Raw genomic sequence first — 14606 nt, 5'->3', positions numbered from 1 at the left:
GACAAACAGGCACTTAAGCCATTATTTCAGTCTCAAGTTCACTATGTAACTAATACCAGAATTATCTTGAGAAGAAGCATTATCTCCAGTTCAGCACTCCAATAAAAATTGGCACCATGGCAACCACCAGCTTTTTACATCATTGGGCTAGTATCACATGGAAATGAGAATAAGAAATAAAGCTTAAAATACTGCACGTGTATTGGTATTTTCCAATACCAAATTAGTGGAAAACAAGTCAGATATGAAAATAGTTATGTACTTAAGGTAAATAAGTTAAGATAATGAGGTATACATTGCAAAAGAATACCTAGAAGTATAACAGTAATGCAATGCTGAATTCCAGCTTGCCATTAAGTTCAAAATCCTTCAAGCCTCTTGGACACTCATATACAGATGTCTCCATACCTGGCTCAAGGATACATACAGCATTACAGGTCAGAATAAATTGGGAAACCCTCACTACCCAAAGCACTTCATCTTCCTCAGTGAGCCTCTCCACAAGAAGCATGTAACTGGGATTAGAAACAAAGGTAACAAAACATGAAATTTAAGGAACGTTACTCCAGGCCAAAAAAAAAACCAAACTATGATGTACAGAAATTAAATTTGGAAGGCAAGAAACTTCACAGGGCAAGCCTAGAGCTTTGCCTTGTAGATGTTCTTATCAGGAAGATTATTTGTCCTGGGCAGCTACAGGGTATCATGAAGGAAGATGCAAGTTAATAAAATGTATGCACTGAAAGAATGGAAGCCGAGCAAAGAAGGATTTAGGAAATGCTGAAACGTAAGTTGTCTCATTTCCATTCTTAAGCAGAACTTATTTGAAAAGAGCATTCTGCCCTTCTTGAAGAGACCATGAGATCTGTCAATGAAAACGTTTCTTATAGCAAGTCAAATCGGTCATCTAGAGGAGGCCTGAACTTAAAAAAGCATAAGTGTGGATGGCCTGCATGTCACAGAAGTGCCAAAGTTATACAGAGCTATTGCAAATCCCATCTTTGTGCCTTCCACGTTTGAAAAAGAAAAACGTGTTATGCTTATAAAACAAGGGGCTCCTTCACTTCTCACATCAGCAGGCTCAGAAGGATGAATTCCCAGCTACAAAGACCCACACTCAAAGACCCATGCTTAAAGGTCAAAGACCCACTTCAGAGGTCTAAAGAGTAAAGGAAACAGTCTTATTTTCTGGATTTAAAAAAGTATAAATACCAAGTGATATGTTATTGTCTTAAATCTGATGGCCAACTATGAATTAAGTACTATAATCATTTTGTTAACAGACCCAAGAAGCAATGAATATCCTGATTCTCAGAACTGGATTTTTTTTTTAATTTATTTTTTTAAACAACACAACTGAATTATAAAACAAAATGCTTTTTTTCCCTTCAATAAATTAACTTACTTCAAGTCCAGTTATATTAATTCTATTTGATTCCACCACAAAAGGCATCCTACATATCTGACTGGCAACCTCTAATGGAACATAAAAAGCCTCACATCAGTGAAATAAGCCTCATCTGAAAACCACTGGAAACTAAGTCTTCTGAGCCTCCTTTTAAACCACTTCCATTGGAAGAAAAAAAAAAGAAAAAAAAAAGATTTGAGACACATTTGACTGTCTAATCATTTCTAAAAATGAATAAATTAGTGTGGAAGAAAGCTGTAAGTGGACACTGGACCAGCTTGTTATCCAAGTCAGGCATAACTACTCTCCAGCTCTTTCCCCCTGACCAAATGGTTCCAAACATTGGTATTTTGAATACAAATGCTTTGAGGTCAGGACTTATTAACATAGGTAGAAAGAGTGGTCAACACAACCGAGACTTGATCTCAGTGGACTAGATAGGCCTTATGGTAAAGTAACTAGTAACTAGTAATATCTAGTAACTTTACTGAGCAAATAAGGTTCTATCCTGAATCAAAAACTGACTCTAAGGATAGCTTTAGTAAGTATTGACAGAGATGCCAAAACACAACTTTACCTACATTATGTATCTTTTTTCATCATTAAAATAAACTTTTTAAAATAGTACATTGAGTATTTTTCTAAACAAAATTTTAAACACTATTTTACTGTCTCTCCCAAGTAGCTCAATTTCTGTTCTGCTGTTTTCAATTGCCTCATCAGCACTTAGGAGCTCATGCTTCAGTGACTTCAAGATATCCAGGCACCAGTATACAAGCCAAAATTTAATTCAGAAGCTGAAAGAAAATCAGTAAAGCTACTTTTAGAAGGGAGCAACCTTACTTTATCTAACACAGTATCTGCTGCCTGTAATTCGATTTTTTTTTTAAAAAAAAAAGCCTACAAAAATACAAACATTTTTGGCCAGGGACAGGAAAGCATGGAATATCAATACCTTTAAAAATGTGTAAGGAAAAAGAAAATACTTAGCCAGGAACATCTGTGGATTCACCTTGCAAATTTTTAGATCTTTGGGAAAAACAAACAAACAAACAAACAAAAAAACCAAAAAAAACCCCACACAACCAACCTAAGTCCTGACATCCAAGACAGCATACCAAAATCCAGACTTAGTAAAGAGACAACCCTGCACAGAATGACCCAACAACCAATGAATTCAAAATAAAAATTAACTAATTTGAATAGGTGGTTGAGCTGGTCCTCCATCAGTATGGGAAAAATTGAACATTAAATCAGCTTTGCCAGGAATAGAATTTGTGGCTCCAGAAACTGCTTTAGAAGGATAATTACATCATCTTCTTAGGATTCAGGAACAAAAAATGTAACTATTACCCAGCATCATTCTCTGTGTGTACTACACCAGTCTTCTGTGCTTACCTTTGTAGAATGCCGTTTTCTTGTGGTATTACACCATTTATAGCTGCCTGAAAAGAGAAAACAAATTTTGAGTCAAGCGTACAGAGCAACAAAAATAAATCAGAACTTCTGCAATATGTTTTAAAGAGTGATTAGCTTGCTTTAGAATATGCCATAAAATGTTCTCCGTTCAGTGAATATTCCTGGTAAACGATATTGTCATTGAAGTACCTGCATAAAATAAAAACCATATCTAAGTGAAAACAAACATGAACTGAAGCTCAGACTCCTACATGCGTGCGATGGATTTCCCAGGTGGAATGCATGGGAATAAACTGTATGCTCAGTAAATCTAACACTTTGTACACTTGGTGCATACATACAGTGAACATACCGCTTTCAAATACATCGAGCTAACTGTGCACAGACAGGGCAGCCACGCAGCGCGTACGCAGAAAACGCTTCCCAGAGGCATCAGACCTGCACAAACCTATAAACCTGCACAGCCGCACACACACTGCATGTTGCGAGCCTGATGTGTTCACGAATTGCTGAAGTCAGCGCAAACGGTACTCAACAGCGCACATGCCTCCATCACACCTATGCCTTCCAGACCTGCTTCTAGCTCACACACACAAATACCATCTAGCCTCTTAAAAGTCCTCATGTGCCAGAGAATCACAGAAATTACTACCCCCAAAAATTCAAACAATCCCCAAGTAGAAAAGGAAGTATTTTTTTAGTAAGGTTTATGCAGTTAAATATCACCCCATGCTGTCCAGATCATCAGAATAAACAAAGTATTACTTATAGGCATATAAGTACAAACCTGGCAAGCTGCATTCAGATTTGGTCTTATTTGAAATTACACAGTTATTACCTATAAAAATATCCTGATTAATTCTATCTCATATTAAAATGCATTATTTTTAAAATAGCCACAACATACCCCCGTTGCACGTTCAAAACCCCACTTCTGACAAAATTGTCGTCTCAGCCTGTTACAGCATTGCTCCATTCTATGTTGCAGAAAGTTTTTAATACCTTTCTAGCACATCTGATGCTACAGAAGTTTGCATAAACTTTGAAATTATGTGTAAGTCAGGATGAGGGAAAAACCTGGAAAGCAAATAAGACTCTCTTCAACAGTATTTAGAAGACAACTTATTTCAGACTGCTTTATACTACCAAAAAAGTGTTTTAAAGTCATCTCCTTGCCAGGATTTTTCAGATTTGAGGGGCAGTGAAAGTGATACCACGTGAGCTGGGGAAGATTTTACTTTTTTACTCCTCAGCTGATTAAACCTTGTTCTGATTATTGTTAGAAGATAAGCGAGTAAAGATGTCAGAACCCTACCTAACTTCAGACTTCTAATCCTAGCCCAGCAGTGGCCTGATAAGGTGGAACAGCACAGGAGGGAATTTGACAAGGAAGGAGAAAGAATTCAAAAAAATCTAGAGAGGAAAAAAAACAGACCTCAAGAGACTAATTCTATTTCTGCTCTTTGATGATCTTTATAATCACTATTGTGTTCACAGGTACATCTTTGTTAGGCTTAATGGTGAGATTAAAGAGAGCTTGTAGCATCCCACTAATCTCCATTTTCTGCTGTACCAGCAGCAATTCATGCATTTCTACTATCACAACTTCTAATATCCAATCTCATATGTCAGATATACCTGATCTATTGGCCAGAATACCTGGTAAATGAGTGTCTGGTCCCTGATGAAGAAAACGCTGACATTTAGAAGCTCATAGATTCCCTCTCAAATACTGCAACTGAACTATGGACGGTCATCATCTACCAACATCGTTCTTAGAAATTTACATAAAAAATGCACCTTAAGTGCTTAATAAACACAAATCTTGATATCGTCTGATTTTAAATGCTATGCTTTCTTTTTCTATGAATACATAAGCATGAATTTTTACAATTTCCATTAATAGTTAAGGCTACATAAAGTCAAAAAGTATTTCTGCTGAACTCAGCTAAGTAACTATGATATTGCAGTAAGATTTATCATGTATTTAGAGACAAATATTGCATAAATAATGGCAAAAAAAAAGCAGTCAAGGAAAAGGGTCACAGGTATTTGTAAGCTACAGCAACTACCCATAAGGCTGTATCAAATGACAATGATAACAAAGCTTCCTACCAGATCAGTTTTTAAATCAGTTCATTCACCGTGCATGGCAATAATCAGTGGTTTCTTTTTAAAAATGTGTCTCATTTATCATCATTGTGGTTTTTGCAGTCATAAATAGCTCTTGATTATGTTCATCTAATAAACCTCCAGGAAAAAGTGGGAGGTTTCGGTTTGTTTGGGTTTTTCTGGATTGGTTCCCGCCCCGTACTCTTCAGCAACATACATTTCATTCCTGTCAATCAACAGGTAAAGTTCGTTGAAAGACAAAAATATCCTTTATTTTGCATCTGGAGGATACAGAGAGCAAATACAGGTTTTTGTACCACAGGACCAACACTAATAATGATCCGCTGGGGCAACAGAATTCTCTTTACTCTGACAAAAAGAAGCTGCTTCAGCTACGAAGAAATATAGCACAGCGTGGCATTTCCACACTTTTTCTGTCAAAGTTCATGTCTCAGTCTCAGAGGATTAAATCAGCTCAAACTTCTTCTAAGCCTAGTTAGAGGGGTTAAATACGATAGAGGCTCCAAGCTATTTCCTTTAAAACTCAATAACTCACTTGTTCCTGTCCCCAGTTTTGTAAACTTGATGACATTTAAGGGGCACAGCAGTAAGAAAAAACAGCAGCAGCAGCATTACGTACTTTTTTGATGGAAAGACCTCTATTAACCACACTGTAAAAATAAAGAGTCTGGACACTGTTTGTTAAGCAAGATGGAAGACTAAAATTATGTAGAAGGCAAATGGTAGCAGTGCACATGTAGATATTGCATAAATATTAAGTACCCATGTTCTTACAAGACATCTATAAGTAGACCCTGGAAAGAAAATAAAAAAAAGGAACAACCATCTGCTTTAGAATGTCATAGGAGGAAGGTGTGACTATTTTAAAAAAAAAAAAAAAAACACAAACAAAAACACAACAAACAAGTTATTAAGGCAAGATCTGTTCCAGGCTGTTCTTCCCCAATGTCAGTCCCCTTTGAGAGAGGATCAGGTCTCTATTAAGCAAACATTCAAAGATATTAAATTTTTTTGTCCTTCCAAATAGGGATCATTTGATCATCAAAAACAGCCTGTGTGACTAATATACAGTAATTAAAAAGATGTATTACCCTTGAAACAATTTTAATAACAAGTGCAGTACATCTATTCATGGGTTATTAAATATAAAGATACCATGTCTGGCTCAGAAAATTTCTTCAGCTCCCAATAACCTGTTGTTGAGAGTGCTACCAGGGAAGTAGCGCTCCCTACTTACGCTGTTCTCACACTGTGTATATCCACAAGTGTCACTGCTGGATACTGGGCACCACAACTTCAATGGGTAGTTTACCTATTCTAATGCTATCACTATTTAAAGAGTGAAGTTCACCTTAAGTAGAAAACTACAGGGGTTTTATTAGATTTTTTTCTTCCCCAAAGCCAAGAATCTTAGGTTTGTCTCAGTGCTACCTATATACAAACTCTGTCGTAACACCGCTGAAACTTGGAACAGAGGCATAGAAGCAAGGACATAATTATTGTTTTGATGACAATATTCAAACAACTACCAGGCCCACAACTTATTTTTGGAAATTATAAGCCAAATTTAGTTATTCTTGATTTATACATTTTGTTTAGAGATATCACTCATATATCCAGGAATTGAAACAGTTTATTCAAGAATTTATTAAGCCCTGCATGACTTGATCTAATCGGAACAGCTTTTGACTAGACCGACATCCAGAAGCAACTTCCAATTTCAAGCACTCTATGACTCTATCATCCAACAGCATCGGATATATTGATAAATATTACTGAGAATCCTGTTCCTTTAAATGAATGGGAAGACAGGAATATGATATAATACTGGACTGATGAGTGCCAATCACAAAGGTTGAAAGTAACAATATTATTTTTGGTGTTTGTTTCAACAGCAAGCTTCCAGTACCAAAATATATTAAAACCAACTTTTTCGTTGCTTCCCACAAACGCAGAAAACAATAAAGCAATAGGCTTAATAAAAAGTTACCAAATTCATTAACGGTTTGGGCAACCCAGAAACTCTGCGATATTCTACAAACAGACTGAAATTATTTAAGTGCCTAAAGAACGTTGTGAAGCAGACTGTGAAATTTAAAGTTTTTCCTCAAGGGAATATTAGCTTAAATAGATTAGTCAGTTCGGACTAAATGTGACTATCTTTTATGAGTACAAAACAGTGTTAGAGAGAAAAATAAGATGAACCATTTCTTAATAACCTGATGAAGCAACAACGTTGATGCCTTCTCTCAAAATACACAATTACAGTACCAACCATGTAAAAGCAATTAAGTACATCTTACAGTGACTCTCATCCCAGGGGAATGAGGGTCCTATGAATAATTATGAACGAACTGTGGTATTTTAGATAGCACAAAAACTAAACTCCCAAGTTTAAAATACTCAGTGGTTGTCACTAAGTTTGAAAACAGACTGGATTCGCCAATCAGATTATTTAAAAGCAGAGGTCTACATATACTGATTGTCTATTCAAACCAGGCAGGGAATTCCTGCCTCTTTATGAACTATAGATAGGAGGTAGTTTTTAAATTTCCAGAATTTAAAAGTGGTGTTTAGATTAATCATCTTAAGACTTAAAACCAGGCCCAGACAAAAGCACAGTTAAAGGCTTTTGCAATGGGTGAGGTGGGAGAAGATCCTCCGTGGCCACCTCTTGTTCCCTCTCCTTCCCAATCTCCATACCACACAACGGTTTTGGCTAACAGATACAGACCCTGTCCTAGATATAGATCCTTTAAAACTCTGCCCATTCAAACCTCTGCCCCAATGAAGAGCAAGAGCTTTTACAAAGCATGACATAAGATCAACTTTCCAAAACAGGGTATTAGAAAACACATCTCTAAGCAAAAGAAGAAAGCAAGTTCAAGCAGCGTGATGCTGGAAGAACAACCCTTTCAGAAGAAGCAGCTACAGAGATGTAAATACCATGCACATGTGAAAGTTGCATGAGTTTCATTGAGATAAATAACGGTATCAGCTTAACACAACCAGTACAAGTTTATGTATGAATCCTCTCACAGAGAATTTTAAAAGCCTTATTTAGGTTTGACTGAATTCAGCAAGTAAGACCACTTCAGTCTACTTAATAATGCCCACACAGAGCTTTACATTTGTTTAGCTAAAAATTGAGAATGTTTACATTAAACAAACACAACACACAAACGAGACATAGACACAGGGTAATAGGAACTGCCACAGCAGATGATTTAATCCAAAATCCAAAGATGTCCAACCAAACAGTATCAACTGCTTCAGAAAGTCATGGGGAATTATAATGGAGTAACTTGCTCATGGGGCATTTTCTTCCAACTCCCCCCCGATTTTCTGTAGGTCTGACACATTCAGATTTCTAGTAATGATAATTTTTTTGTTGTATTCTATTTAATGTAATAGCCTCATAACCCACGTATTTAATTATTTCTATGAAACTCAGCAAGAGCTTTCTTTGATGAAAGGACTCATTTATTATGACTTTCAAAAAACTATATTCTTCCCCAAATGCTACAACTCATAGATCTTACTTTTGGTTTAAAATGTCTGGTAAGCTAAAGAAAAAGTTCTGCATTTTGTGTTTTTCTTGCTCATTTTGCCTCGTCTTCCTATTACATATTTAATGTCTCCTTGATAGAAAAAGTTTCTCTCAAATCACTAATTCAGAAAGTTTACCCCACGCTGCTTTCTACATTAGAAGAAGTAAAGACAGCTCACTGTCGTAGAGGGAGGGGTGCTAGCAGCTTTTGGGACTATATTTTGAAATATAACCAAAAAATGGTTGTTTTGTTGTTTCATACTGCAAAACAAATAGAAACCTATTTTAATATTTGACTGACCCTTTCAGCATTTAATCTTAGATTTTTTTCTCAGTCTAATTACATAAGTGAATATAACACCAAAACCTACATACAAAACCCCACTATAGAGGGAGAGATGACACGCAAGATAAACGTGGTTTTGAGTTATGTAGAATAAAAAAAATGATAACACATATATTTTGGAAATATCAGCCAGTATTCCTGTGTGCTATCAATCCATCCAAATCTTCAGGATCACTCAAGATTTGTTGAATTTAGACAAACTAAACATGTTTTTTTAAAAGATAAAAGTGTAATGAAATATACTAAAAGGCCCTTATTAAGCAATCTAAACTACACTGGAAAAATAATTTCCTATCTTTTGTATTTTATTATATATTTCCACAGCATTGAAAGGGTCATTTATACTACTCTCTTTACAATTGTAATTCCATTGCAATTAATTCTACTCCTAATTTGGGCTAAATGTGATATTCCCCTTGAAATACAATATTTTTACTCCAATTTTGTTGCTTTCGCATGATAAATTGCTTATCCTAAAGATTTTAAATCCATTATTTTATTTGGTATTCAAACAAAATAAATGGAAGATAAAACTCCAAATGCTTTGTGCAATGGCGAGCTTAAAAAAAAAAAAAAAGAAACAAAACCCAAAACTGAACAAATGTTATCCAGAGAGGAAAAACAAATAATTAAATGATACAGGATAAAGGAAAGCACTAGTGAGACAAAACATGCATGAAAGGACTGAAAAAGCAAAAGTGATTTTTAAATTGCTTCCAAACTATAAATCTGCATGACAAATTAACATGCTTTTATATAAAACAGTAAAGCAAAACAGGAGAAGCGCAAAGATTTATTAGTTCCTTTTGAGCACAGAAGTATTTCTTACAATGAAACTAACTTGCAGGGTTCTGCTATATGCATATATTTCACTAATAACAGTAAATAGTTTGAAATAATGCTCCCCTAATAACTTTCTTTTTGGCAAATATTAATTTGGGCTTGTATTTTCACCAGAACTGATAATAATGGGCAATGGCAGATGTAGACGGGTCAAAACATTTGTTCTGAGCTGCTGATACTGTGATTTCAGGAAACTGGATAAAAAGTAACTAAGACTATGCATAGACTTTTCTTGTGATCAGTTTACAACAATAAAAAAGTGGAAAATTTGGGAATAAACAGCAGAAGTTTTACTAACTGATGCTGACAAAAACATACTGCAAGTATTGGTCAAATACTGCAGTCAATCTGGATTAATAAAATAAGGGTTTACTGAAATCAGCTGTAATACAATCACTTCTTTCTGCCCCAAGACATCAAGATTGTATTACGAGATTCCCAAGCAGAGGAACATGGCTCCTGTGCAGCTTTATGCAACTATCAAATCTTGCCTGTTACAGGCAAGTCTGTGCTGTGTTACTCTAAACAAGAAATTCCATAAAACGTTCTGCAGAAATATTTCAGACCAGAGGCTTTTTACAAACAAGATCCACTATCACCTTCCTACATACAGAGCTACTTTGAACCCATTACTTTAACAAGTAATGGCTGCTATGAGTTTAAGTTATAAAAAATATTATTCGGTTTGGATTTTTAAATGAATGCAATAATCTTTAAATAAAAAAATTACTAATTATGCCCCAGTAGTAGCAGAAACAACCTCTACCTTTGTTATCTTTGGCAGGCTTTTCAAGGCAAAGAAATGAGTCAGCTTTTTCCTGTAGCTTGTGTTATACTTCCTGGCGTTTCCCCAGCTTTGCAAGTCTCAAAGTATTTCCAAGTGCTAGACGTGAAGTTACACCCACAAAGTTTTTACAGAATGCCAACATTTGTCCCCATCGTGGTTAAAATTTAACCAAAAGCTGTAATTGAACTACAATGAAATGTCTTCTATGCATTCTGCTTTATTTCAGCTTGCTTTCTTTACAACAAATATACTTCATGAAAAGCTGCAAAACAATAGAATTGCTAATAAAGCAAAAAATTAACATTTCATCAAAAAATGCCACATGAATATATTCATACAGATGATTCACTTCATCAGCAAGAGAGCACGCGTTGAAATACTTTACAATTAGCACTCTAGATGTGGTTTCCCATTTCTCCCTACTTCTTTGGTGGCTTCAGCAAACTTTTTCCTGTAGTTCCTACAACATGCCGAAATGCACTAGGAAGCCTTTCAACAGTTAGATATACTTCTGTCATCCTGGGGAAAAAAACCACATTTTGCACAGTTCTTTAATTTATATTGTCACTGCATAATTCCACAAACAAAGCGCAATCTCAATAATAAATTCATAACTGGATGTATTTGCCTACAACAATGAAAACAAATAACATGAACAGATTTATAAGAAGCTTATGGATCGGCAACTATCCGAGCTGAAACTCTATTTCAGCAGGAATAAAGGAAAATATCCTGTTCTGAACTATCCACTCAAAACTCATTCACATAGAACGGGAGAAGAGTAGACCGTGATCTGTCTGCTACTTTCTGACACACATGTATAGTTACCTTGGCCTTAGTCATTAACGTCACAACTTTTTACACTAATACTGCTTCACCTTCTAACTTAACAGAAAGGAATGCTTATGCTTGATATCAAAACGTGTTTCATTACTCCTTAAAACATTAAGCTAGACGGCAGGAGAAAAAACAAAGGCTATGCCTGAAAAAAAAACCCTATGTACTGAATTCTCACACTTCTACCCCTCTCCTAATTATTTCATGTAAATTTGAACAACACTAAAACATACAGGTTGGGGATAGCTACCCCACAACAACATAATTTTTGTTTAGCCTTAAAAATAAATAAATAAATAAATAAATTTTTTAAAAATCACTCTTTGCTATAACATACTAGCTCTTAGCAAGTACTAAAAAGATAGAACAGGGATAAAATCTCAGGACACAAGATAATTCAAAAAGTCCTAGAAATACTGCCTACAGACTAAGGCCCCTTCACTGAAAAGGTGTAATAACGTGAAACATCTTATATGACAGTTTTCAAATTAGCCTAGCCATAGTCAGCAGACTGCCTAATCACTAATAAATAATAAAAGAATAATTATGCAAGATTTTGCTTAAGAGTTTGGAAACCAGAAAGTCCATTTCCAAAGAATGTAACCTACAACTTGCCTCACAGTACTTCTCCTCATACCTCTCGACAGCCTACGCTATATTGCTGGTACTGCAGCAAGCCAGGTCTTCCCAGACCAGCTAAGGAGAGTTTATTTAAATAAAATAGGTCAGAACTGTTAAGATATTCAACAGTACTGTAAGTAAATCCATTTTTAAAATACTCTGCTTTGAAAGCCTGATGGGTCTAGATAACTCCTGGCTTCTGTGGTAGAATTTTTGACAATTAAGGTTCACTTGCAAAACAGTCACAGCATTGGCACAGATGCTGGTTCTCAAATTATTTAATTTACTTCATATTTTTCCGACTTACACATTCCCAGCATGACTTCATGACAGATTAATCACTTGTCAAACACGTTTATAAGACGTATGCAATTTCCAGTTCAACTTAGTCACAGAGTAACATACTACAAACTACTTTTAGATACCTCATTACTAGCCACTTCACTATTAATATAGTTTAGAAATTTGCTCTTAAATGTGGATGTCTCAGGATAAATTAATGCTAAGCAATCTTCATAGAAATTGCCAATACAGAGGTACAAGTCTCTGAAAATAAGTATTTGTAAAATGTAAGGCGAGTGGATAATGCCTGCATATAGCTACAATACCATTAGGCACTATCGTGATCTCAGGTGCCGCTTTTTGGTTCTTCTCAGAACACAAAAAACTCTCTATTATAAGAAACAAGAGCCTTTTTCCATGTACCAGAAATCTAAATTTATTAGTCCCATTCCTTGTTTGATTACTATGCAAGAAAAACTTAAGTAAAGGAGCTCATTTCTTAAGGAACTAAATTTCATCTGTTATTTGGAAAGGAGACACACCACTTGTATTACTTTATAATGCTGACAGAAAAGTTATATCTAAAAATCTACTCAGCTGTCTCTGTGGCCAGACATTAAAATTTCATATGCATCATCACAGCCACATGGCTACAAAATACAGCCATAAAACACATAATCACAATTCCTTTATTATCCTCCAGTGAATAAAGCAGGCTTTTTCTATTAGAAAGATTAAAATCAATAGTTATGAAACAAAATAAACTATTTTAGATTAACATAATCCCCTTAGTGTCTAGAAAACTATCTGCTATATTGCAAAGTAACCATTACATTTGCCAAAATTGTGAAGGGGTGGCAGATACGGATTTCTTCACAAATACTGAAGAATTATTCCAGTTTAACAGGAACAAAAGGGTGTTCCTCTAGAAGACACTTTGCCCAAGCTATACCAGTTTTATCCCGTGGGAAAAATATTTACCCCATTACACCCTCCTTCAATCAGCAATGTGAGAATTAGTCCCTTCTGATGAATCAACAAAACTGCAAAGCATGTATGAAACAGCACTGAAGAAAACACCTTTAAAGCCATGACCCTTAACTGCCTTAAATAAAAAGAAAACCCTACCTCCTTGAGAGCTATCAGTTTTTTCATCCTCCCAAACTTCAAATTGAAGGACAAAATAATTCATGTATTTAACCCTAATTCATGGTTTCCACAAAGTTGTAAACTGTACATCCCTTGGCTTCAATCTGTTTAAACATGGTAGACCAAAATGAGCCCTAAATACAGTTAGTCACCTACTAAACAAATAGTAATTTTATAATACGTTAGAATTTTAGCAGTGCCTTGAAAAAAGGAGACGAGAATGACACTGCGCAGCACCAGTTTTCCACAATGAAAGCGCTGAGGCTTTCAAGACTTTTTCCGTGAAATAAGCACCATGTTTCAGGAACATTTTAAAGAAGTTAAAACTGTTTTCACCAAATTCCCAAATAATCTTTCTCAGACAAGGCTTTGCCCTGGTAAGGAGACACAGTAATTTGCTCAGGGGTGGGGGAAGAAGAGTTTCTATTTTTCACACATTCACCTGCCTTAGGACCAAAAAAAGAAAAAGACAGAAATAAACTGAAGAAACCAAATGTCCCTCTGGGTCTAGCACACGATTTGGCTATTATTTGTTGGTGTAAAGTGCATTTTGAGAGGTTTTTTTGTACCTGAATAGTGCCAGGCAAGATCCATGGAAAGTTTGGGATAGCAGACTACAGATGAGGAAAACAATTTCAGTTTTCAAATCTTTCTCAACAGACAAGCCAGACACTGCCCCCTTCCCAGCCTCTTCCTTTACAGGGGGAACACTGTGAAACTGAGATTCTTGGATATTTACACAATATCAGCACCTACAGCGCTGATTACAGCTTTCATGGGTTTCCTTATAAAAATCACAAGATATGGCGATGTTAACATGATCTAGCAGTGTTTCTCAACCTCTTTTGAAAGAGCAAAGGGTCATCCAAATGAGAAAACAAATCCAAAGACCACCTAAGTTTTTTTGACAAAAAATCCAAGGGACCAACCTATGTAATAAAATAGTTTTATTCAAAACAATCAAAAGTTTAGAGCACACAAGTTAGACATTTGCTACTTTTATTCTGCCTTTAGTATGTTTGTTTCCTTGCTTGCATGTGTCAGAACACGTATATGACATTTTTATTGGGTTTGCTCCATTTTATTTTAAACTGTAGTTGCTCTATTGACCACTTTCTGATGTCTAACAGACCACTTGCAGGCAACAGACCAAGACTGATGCAAAGCACAACAGTATGAATTGCAGTCTGTGCTCTCGTCGAAGTCATGTAAAATGACAATATATTGAACA

The 14606-nt window shown here is 35.6% G+C and overlaps 1 protein-coding gene across 6 annotated transcripts in view; it reads right to left on the bottom strand.

Moving 5' to 3' along the window:
* The window catches only part of FAF1 (Fas associated factor 1), a 174585-nt gene that overhangs the window by 134109 nt on the left and 25870 nt on the right, over window positions 1-14606 (bottom strand). For 4 of the 6 annotated variants that reach the window (XM_075155797.1, XM_075155795.1, XM_075155793.1 and 1 more), the window contains one exon: window positions 2807-2853. Coding sequence is in view for 4 of the 6 variants with exons in the window: in XM_075155795.1 (XP_075011896.1) it covers window positions 2807-2853 (47 nt within the window). In the remaining 2 variants the exon portion in view is untranslated. Of the gene's footprint in view, window positions 1-310; window positions 465-2077; window positions 2206-2806; window positions 2854-14606 lie in introns of those variants that run through there. The other 2 variants (XM_075155798.1, XM_075155796.1) reach the window with 2 other exon arrangements.

This window comes from Calonectris borealis, chromosome 8 (genome assembly GCF_964195595.1).
Source record: "Calonectris borealis chromosome 8, bCalBor7.hap1.2, whole genome shotgun sequence".
Classification (NCBI taxonomy): Eukaryota; Metazoa; Chordata; class Aves; order Procellariiformes; family Procellariidae; genus Calonectris; species Calonectris borealis.
The sequence above is the reverse complement of the archived record's forward strand: the minus strand, read 5'-3'. Positions and strand labels throughout refer to the sequence as shown.